At 29.5% G+C, this 9,820-nt stretch overlaps 1 protein-coding gene across 1 annotated transcript; it reads right to left on the reverse strand.

The window, feature by feature from the left end:
- Nucleotides 1–7,467: 7,467 nt before the first annotated feature.
- On the reverse strand, nt 7,468–8,325 carry LOC136088091 (uncharacterized). Its single transcript, XM_065811748.1, has one exon. It carries the CDS (start codon nt 8,323–8,325, stop codon nt 7,468–7,470), a length of 858 nt encoding a protein of 285 aa, XP_065667820.1.
- Nucleotides 8,326–9,820: the final 1,495 nt, after the last annotated feature.

Here is a 9,820-nt window from a genome sequence, read left to right on the forward strand (position 1 = left end):
AAGTTACAGCGAGTAGTGGAACTTGCAAAAAATATTTACAGCGAGTAGTTCACATTCATATCGTGTCTATTGTTAACAATGATTATTATATAGTTTCATTAAGAGAATTAAATATCTTAATCATTAACTAAAAGCCAGGATGTAAACTAATTAAAATAATATTATAAAACATTTTTTATTTTTAAAATTTTTTTCAGGTCAGATGGGGAACCATCTATAACTATCACTTAGCATTATGTGATGTATTTTGAATCTTGGTAAAAGATGTTTTTATATTAAAGTGTATTATTTTAATTACATTTAAATATTTTTTCGAATCTCATTAAAAATATAATTTTTTTAAGGTTGTTAAAGATGACACGCCCCCTTCCCCATCAAGACCCCTTGAAACAAAGGGTGCGCCATTAGTGATGTTGTAAATTAGTAAAAAATATTTTTTGATTTAATACTAGATTTCTTTTTAATTATAAAGATAAATATTTATAAAAAAAAGAGTCATTTTTGATAATAGAGTGTTTGAAACCATCACCCTTACATCCACCCAAAGACAATGATAAAACTTCCATATTTGATTGTGGTCTGATAGCTAATAACAAAACATCTTGTATATAAAAATTTACAATTTCATTAAAAAAAAAAAACACTTTTTTTATAAATATTGTTAGTCTTTATTGCCGGTATGGATGGTAGTTTTGTGACCCCTCTTGCCCCCGAATGCGCCCATAATCTAGAAACCTTTATAAACTTGTAGATAACTCTTGTATCTATCTTTTGATACCAAGATATAAACTTTTGGATAAGAATTGATTAAGTTATAATAGTTTTAGTTTATAAAAACTTTATTTTGACTACAGTTTCTTCAACAAATCCTGATATCAAAAAATCGGTACTTAAAACGTCATAACGTAGGGTGGTTCGATTTTGAAAATTTTTTCACTTTTGGAATATTGAAATGAATGATATATAACAACCTAGAATTTGATGAGTTTAAAAATTTCATGTAACATACCTAACAGAAAAGAATCAGCAAATACGTTGTTCAACAATTTCAGCTGCTTTATTTGTTTTAAATCTAACTAACTTATGCATTATTATAGAAGATAATCAAACACTGACAAGTGTAGACGTTATAAAAGATGTTAGCGATTTGACAGTAATAGGTGTAAATTCAGAAATAGTAATTAACTGTACATCAATTTTAAATGCTGGAATTTTGATAAACAAAGTTACAAGATTGTTATTTATGAATCTCCATATAACACATTGTGGTTCAGTAAGTAAACAAACTTTTGGAAGGAATGTTATAACATTGTCATCTGCACTTTTTTCTCTAATATTATCAAATTCGCATTTATAATTGTTTATTTTACTTATAGCATTAGCTATTCTGTTGTTTTAAAGAATTGCAAAGGAAAAATTGATTTTGAAACAGTTGATTATCAAAATAGCACAACTTTTTTACCATTAAATGATTCTCTCGAACATCACTCAGGTGAAGGTTTACTAATTTGGTACTCACAAGAAAAAATAAATGAAATAGCCAATATAAATATAGAAAACTGTATTTTTCAATGGAACTCTGGTATAATAAACAGTAATAGTAAAATAAAAAATTTAGCCAACGAATTTGATGTCCCTTTTATTCGTGGTGGTGGATTAAGTGTTTTCTTTACAGAATTTACAAGCATAAATGTTTTATCAATAATTAACTGCAAATTTTTATACAATAAAGGTTTGTGGGGTGGAGGTTTATACGTTTTTCAAGGATTAAATAGTAGTATGTTAATCAAAGAATCAACTTTTTTTCACAATAATGGTATATTCGGTGGTGCTTTAAGTTTTAGTAATAATCATAGTACAGAAAAAAGTGTAACATTTCAAAATTGCAATTTTACAAATAATTTTGCTCAACTTGGCTCTGCCATATATTTACTTCAAGTTTCATTACTTTTGAACCAATCACAATTCCCTCACAATCATTGGCATTTTAAGCAAACCGTAGGACAAGGTGCTATTTATATACAATATAGCAAAATTCAATTTTATGGTGAAAATATTTTTAATAATAATTTAAATACAGCAATTATTCTTGAAAATGCAGTTGCATTTGTATCAGGACAACTTTATTTTAAAGCAAATAAAGGAAATAAAGGAGAAGCTTTAAGATTGTATATCAACTCTAGAATTATAATGATATCCACTTCAAGCTCTATGTCCTTTATAAGCAACTCTGCTTTTCAAGGTGGTGTTATATATGCTGAACAAAGTTTATCTTGCACTTTTTATGTCATCCATAAACTGATGAAAATGAAAGCTGTTTTCTTTCAAACAAAAAAGTGGAAAATTAGAATACAGCATTAAAACAGTATTACTAGTTAACAATATGACATAAACAATATATTTGTTTCTACTCATAGGTGCTGTCTTTTTAATTTTTCGAATTATTTTGGAACTAATAGTTGTATGACAGATCCTTTCAAATTATATCCATATGAAGATGATTTTACAAATATTTTTCCTGGAAAACTAATTTATCCAACTGTTCTTTTAGTTGATGAGCTCAATCAAAGTTTATCAAGTTCAATAGATGTTTATCTTAATGGGTCATTACAAAGGTTTGTGGTTAAAGATAATAAAATTGCTTTGCAAGTTTTTGGAATGAAAAAGCAAAAATATTCAATCATTTTCTCCTTGAAAAGTGTTTATCAAGTTAGTTTTGACTTTAATCTAACTGTCTGTCCTTTAGGTTATACAATGTAAACAGATCATTGTGTATGCAATAGTGAAAAAAATCTTCATGAGGTAATAGTATGCAATAAAGATGGAACAATTTCTTTATTAACTGGGTTGTATGTAAATTATACTCAAAAGGCTATAGAAACTGATGCAGAAACCACGCATCTTTGCCCTTATGGATATTGTGCTCCTTATGCAAATTTGACATGCTCTTTTGGACCTAATGATCAATGTGCAAATGGGAGGTTAGGTTATTTGTGTTCTAAATGCCCGGAAAATAAAACTCTTGTATTTAAAGGAAAAGATTGTGTTAATAAACGCAGCAGGTTGCATTTATTAACACAATACCAATATGGATTTACTTTTTATTAGGAGTAGTTCTTATTATTTTTACTATAGTTTTTATTGCATATTTAAATATATGTGTTTATGATTTATGGCTTAACTCATGGATTCACTTTTACCAATTTATTCAGTACTATGTTACTGCCACTCAGAATCAAGAAAAGACATTTGTTAATACATACTTTTATTCAAAACATTATAAATTTTCGTGAATTACAAATAGGTAACAATAGTGTTAGTTTTTGTCTTATAAACGAATGGAATGATTTAGAAAAACTTGCATTTAATTATTTAATACCCTTGACAATGTTTGTTAGTGTTATTTTGATTTCAAATTGGAATATAAAGTTCCAAAAATGTCCACACAAGGTAGTAAATAAATCAAATCAAAATGATGATTCAAAAAAAGAAAAAAAAAAGTTGCATTAGAGTCATTGTTTTGATTTCAGTCCTTGCATATGCAGATGTCACAAGGATAACACTTTCTTTTCTTCATTCAGTGGAATTAAACTGTGTCAAAAATTGTGTGTATATATGTGCTGAAGAGAAAATGTTCTCAAAGCATCACCTGCATTATTCGATCATCGCAATCTTTATTGCTTTATTTATTGTGTTTCTATGGCCAGTACTTCTTAAAACAACAGTATGACAGACTAAATTGAAAGTCTTTCAATATTTTAATCGTTTGCATCCATTTTTTGTGCATTTCATGCCCCATTTCGTAACAATTGTCAATGGTTTGCCTCCTTATAATTTTTTTCAAGAGTTGCAATTATTGGCTTTGGAATTTTTATTGATGACAAACTTGTTCAACTGGTTTATGTGACTATGGTGTCTTTGATTGTTCTTGTTGTTTTTACACTTTGCTTTCCTTATAAAAATCCAGCTTCTAATTATTTTGATGCTTTTTTGCTTGTGCTGAGCAGTGCTCTTAGCATTGGGAAATATGGTTTACCTGTTGGAAAGTACACACACTTTATATTTTCTGTAACTAGATATTTTATGATGTCACCATGCCTGATATTATTTAGATGGTTTTACTGTTCTTTTGTGTGGATCAATTGCAAAGGTATTTTTTTTTTATGCTTTTATTTATTTTTTTATAAAAGTTCAATTTTTTATTTGCCATTATCTAAATTTTAACCATAATTTCTTTTGACTTGATTTACTAGTGATAAAACTAATTTTTTTTTTTTTTTTTAATTGTTAAGAGTTTAGGTGATGATATTGAGAGTTGGATTATGACTGGTGATATTAAGAGACACATTAATAAATAATGTTTTTTTGTGTGTTTATTTTTAATTGATTTTTATAAATTTATAATATTATAATTCAATTTATTTTCATTTCTTCATATAACTATTCATTTATATTTCTTCAAATAGTGAAAAATAGAAAGTATTTCGAATAAATAGATGTTATAGAAAATTTTATTTAAAGTTTAGTTATATACTTTTAAGAATATTTACTTTATGAGGTGTTTGAGTACATAATCATTTTCTTATTATGGTGATAGTATTTTCTTTTTTCTTTTTTTTTTTTTTATTATTTTTTCCTTATTATTTGGTCATAACATTTTTTTTTCTGTTTTTGATATTTTAATTTAGTTAATAACATTTTTTTCCTATTTTTTTTATTTCAATCATTGAAGTGTTTTAAATCTGTGCAGGTAAATAATAAATTTATTAAATATTATTTAATAAATTAACTTTATCTACAAAATTTAATCCATAAAAAGAACAACACAATAAATGCATATATGGCAAACTTTTATTCAAACTGTATTGTGCAAATACAATGGTCAATGAGCCTCACAATCAGTGCTAGTTTTAAACTTTGTATGCATCATCTTGAAACTAGTATATCTATATAATCTCATTAATACCTATGCCATTTACTTAATTTATTTGTTTTAAAAAAAATACATCAAATGTATTTGATTTAGTGATAAAAGAATCTCCGACTAGATTTTTTCAAAAAGTACACATGTTAACCTTTATTTAAATATTTCTTGAATATTTTAATACTTCTTGTCTTTTTTTGTTTTGTTTTAAAGAATACTTTTAGCTTTTGTTCCAAACAATTTTAGCATAGTATTACACACACACACACACACACACACACACACACACACACACACACACACACACACACACACACACACACACACACACACACATATATATATATATATTGCATGTATGTAATGGATAACAAAAACATATACTAAAGTTGATAAAATCTCCTTTTTCAACTTTAAAAGTTATTAAAGTTAATAAAAATAATGGGTAATTACCCGTTATTTTCAAGCATAATTGTAACATATCGCTAAATTTTGTGCTTTATAACGGTTAAATATCGTTATGTTCAATCATGGAAGTATAAAACAGATGAAACGTCAATGCTTAGGGTCTATGCTATTATAACTATTGTTTCGTAAACAATAAGAAAACGACAACAGGACTGTATTTATATTCTTTTTATGTTGACGCAATTAGGTACATTTATAATAATTTAAAACTATAATGTTTGACGGTACGACAATAATATTCAAGTATAAACTTTAAAAATGGCGACAACGAAACGGCAAACAACTTCATATTTAATGACTGGTGTATCACAAGCATGAATGGAATTAATGACTGGTGTATCACAAGCATGAATGGAATTAAGATATACAACTAATGAAAATTTTAGCTTTACTATTTTAGAAAACATTTTTTATTTTTTAGAAGTTGTTTTAGTTGTCTTTTTGATTAAATGTCGCGTTATGATTCGAAGCAAGAAAAGAAGCTTCAACTAACGTGCTTTTAAAATAAAGCGATTTAATTTAATCAGCGCGTTTTAGTAAACTTTCTTTTGAGTAATTACACTTACTAATGGTTAAAATTATGTATCGTATACTTAAAATAGTTATTTTTTTAATGTTCTAAAAAAAATCATTTCAGGGAATTTTTATTATTTTTTGCCCAGTAAAACTCTTTTTTTTTAATTTTCGGTTAGAAACATAGTCTCGAGACGACTTGAAATTGCTTTGATATTTGCCGCTTGATGAACTTTCATCTGTTCTATACTTCCATGGTTCAATGTATACTTCGTATGAAAAAAACATAACGGCAAATTATACATTGAACATAACGGTAATCACCCGTTGCATTTAATTAGTTACCAGTTATGTTCAACGCGTTGTCCGGGGAACGTCCCCGGACCACTGGGATATAAAACACGAAATTTAGCGTTATGTTTTTAAAATTCTGTGCACTATGTGAAAAAGTTGTGTACAAAGGTTAGGTCTTGATAACGTTCAGATTAACTGTGCGCCGCAACTGAGTACACAGAAACAATGTTGTTGATGATTTTGTTATGGGAACAGTGATGTCTTCTGTTCCCATGTTACTTTTTATTCAGTACAACCCCGATTTTAATAAAGTGTTCTTTGATATATAAGTAATAAACTTCCTTTGAATGCTGGAAAAGTAAAGAGTATTTGGATACTTGCTTCCATAAATCTTCGTTTAATCATTTTTAAAATTTATATATTTTTTTGTGTTTTTTTTTTTTAATTACTTTTTTTTAGTTTCCGCAAAATGTTGTTTATGTGAGAAATTTTTTTTTAATATTGCAGATAGGTTTAGAGATCACATTCTAAAAAACGTCCAGTGCTTTTTGCTAAAGAACTGAATAAACTACGTTAACTCAAGGACGTAAAATAATCTTATTTTACGTCCTTGGTTAACTTAACTAATTGCATTATAATTTAGTACTTTTTATAGCATATTTGTTCTTTCACATTATTGTAATATATTGGTTTGTTGAAACGATCACTGTATGCACTAAAACCTATTTCAGTTAGTTTTTATTTTTAAATTATATAGCATAACTATTTAAAGTATTTTTTTTTTAAATAAACTCTTTATTATTTTTATTATATAAAATTTTATTTTTAGTAGTTTACTTGATTTATAAATTTTTTTTTTAACTCTTATTCAAATTTATAACGATAAACGTGGAATCTGACCAGAATCAAATGCATTAGTAGACATGTGGCTTTCTTATATTTTGAAAAGGTTTTGACTAAATTTTTGATTATTTTTATTGACGATTCATTATAAATAAGTTTTTCATATATTATATTGTTATATTATATACAACGAAGTTAATTTTTTGTACATTATCAAAGCTATAAGTATTAATATATAAAAATAAGTAACTATATAATTAAAATAATAGTAATGTTCATCAGGGCCGTGCACAGGATTTGGGGGCCCCGAGCATCCTTCAGTTTAGGGGCCCACCCCCTTTACCCAAAAAAAAAAAAGGCCTGCTTAAATTTTATTATTATATTTCTGGAATATAAGTATAATTAAATAGTCCAGCTGTTGTTTCTTACAATATTATTTTTCTTGTCTTTTGTTTAGCAAACTTTTCAATCACATCATGGAAATTAATATTTTTTGCTAATAGACACTCGATACTCGAAATGGCGAGGTCACTTGTTCGTTCTTGTCCCATAGTTGAGCGCAAAAAATTCTTGATGAGCTTCAATTTACTGAATGAACGCTCACTTGAATCCACTGTCACTGGAATTGAAGCAAAAACACGCAATGCAATTACTATATTTCTGAAGAGTTCTCCAAGCTTCATTTCAGAAATTTTGTTTAATAAGTCAAATGGGGCAAGAGGTTCCTTTCCAAAATTTGCAGTATGAATTTGTTTTATGTGAAGCAATTCTTCAGTCAGTTCATTTTCGGTCACATCACAAGAATATTTTTGCAAAAAATGTGAGCAAGCACTCTTGATTTCTGCTTCAGACAAAAAAGAGAATATAGAAAGGATTTCTTGAATTGCTGTGAAACGTGCAGTAAGTCCACCAATTACAGAATCAAAAATGTGATAAAAAACCGTTCTCCGAAATGTTGCCTCCTCTCCTGATTCTGCTTCTGTTAATTCCGTAATTTGTTCATCACCTTTAATTTGCTCCCCAAAAAAACTTTTGCGTTTCACTTTTCTGTGGATTGGAAATTCAGAACTGATTTTTGCAACATCTGCAACTAACTTGGCTTCTTCTAAAATTGTAGGCCATTCCTCCCGAACAGATTTGAGTTGACTAATCAATGCTTCAATATTTTCCACCTCAATATCAATAGTTGCTTTTCTTGCCTGAATGACCTGGTTGCAGCGGTCAATCAATGTGAGAACTTTCAGCCAAATTCCAGACATGAGAACACATTTGAAGGAGCTCATATATTTTAGGGCACCTCTAATCTCAGTTTTTGCTTTAGGCGTGAGATTCAAGCTCTTAACTTCTTTCAAAGATTCAATGACTTTGGCTCAAGTGATTATAGTCTCTCAGTCCATCGTGTTCCTGATTGTCCATGCAAAGACACACCGTGAAGTCTCTTTTGCAATATTTCCCAGCGTTGCGGACTAGCAGAAAAGATCGTATATACGGTTTGAACAGTTCCAAAGAAAGTCTCAGCATCTGTACAGCTTGAGGCAGCATTCTGTCCACACAAATTCAATGAATGACAACCACAGGGTGAGAATACAGACAATGGGTTCTTCTTTTGTAGGATTGCTTGAACACCCTTATATTTTCCTGACATGTTGACTCCATTGTCATAGCCTTGGCCACGGCAGTCTTCAAAACAAATTTTTAATGTTTCCAAAGTTTCCAGAATTAATTCCGCAATATCAGATCCAGTCTTCTTGGCACAATCTGCAAAGATCAAAAACCGCTCTTCAATTAAAAATTTTCCAGGTTCTTTTTCTTGTACATATCGAATGAAAACGAACTTTGTTCAGTATGGCTCACATCAGGAGTGGCATCAACCATGATTGAAAAATACTTTGCAGACTTGCACTCTTCTATAATTTGCCTGCGAACCTCAGCTGCACAAAGGCCAATGAATTCATTTTGAGAACGATTTGACAAGTAATGCGCCTGAAAACGTTGACCCTTGTCCTGTGATTGTTTAACTTTTATCACATGTTCCTTAAGAATTGGGTCATAATGCGAAATCAGTTCCAGCAATCCTAAGAAATTTCCATTATGAGAATCTCCAATTAGGTCAGATTTTCCACGAATAGCCAATCCACGTTCACCAAGAAACAGAATCACATCCAAGATTCAAGTTCCAAGATTTTTCTCCAGGTTCATTGAGAATTTGGCGATTTATCAAATGTTCAATTGACTGATCAGTTTTCATTCGAGCTTCCAATTCACACCACTGAATGTAGCATTGTTTATGGACTTTCGAATGCTCATGTTCAGGAATTCGACTGATGAGATTCTTCCACTTCTTTTCATATCCCCATCCTCCAATCATTGCAAGGGATGAAGTCATGTGTGGAAGTTGATTTCTAGGTAAAAATAATCGGCATGGAAAACAAAACAATGCTGTCTTTGCTGGGCTAAATACAAGCCAATCCCACGAGAAGGATTCCCCATTCGGCATTCTGCTTTTCAAAACTGACATAGGAAATATGTGATTTCCATTATCTTTTGGCATATCCAGTGGGAAAGGAATGTGACCAGCCATGACAAACTTTTCCAGCTGAGAAGGGGAGAAATTTTCTGCTTCAAATTCACCAATGTCAAATGGCTGCAACAATGCTGGTCCATCACTGCTAGTGGTCCTTGTAGAAGTATTATCACTACCACTAATTTGACAGTCTTCAAAAGTGGCTAATTTCTCTATACTGCCAGCACTATTACCAGAAACAGAAGATTGGATAC

The sequence above is a fragment of the Hydra vulgaris genome, chromosome 12 (assembly GCF_038396675.1).
Source record: "Hydra vulgaris chromosome 12, alternate assembly HydraT2T_AEP".
Lineage (NCBI taxonomy): Eukaryota > Metazoa > Cnidaria > Hydrozoa > Anthoathecata > Hydridae > Hydra > Hydra vulgaris.

What these genes read in the sequence shown, in the direction of transcription:
- LOC136088091 (XM_065811748.1), bottom strand. Translation starts at nt 8,325, where the DNA reads ATGAGCTCCTTCAAATGTGTTCTCATGTCTGGAATTTGGCTGAAAGTT.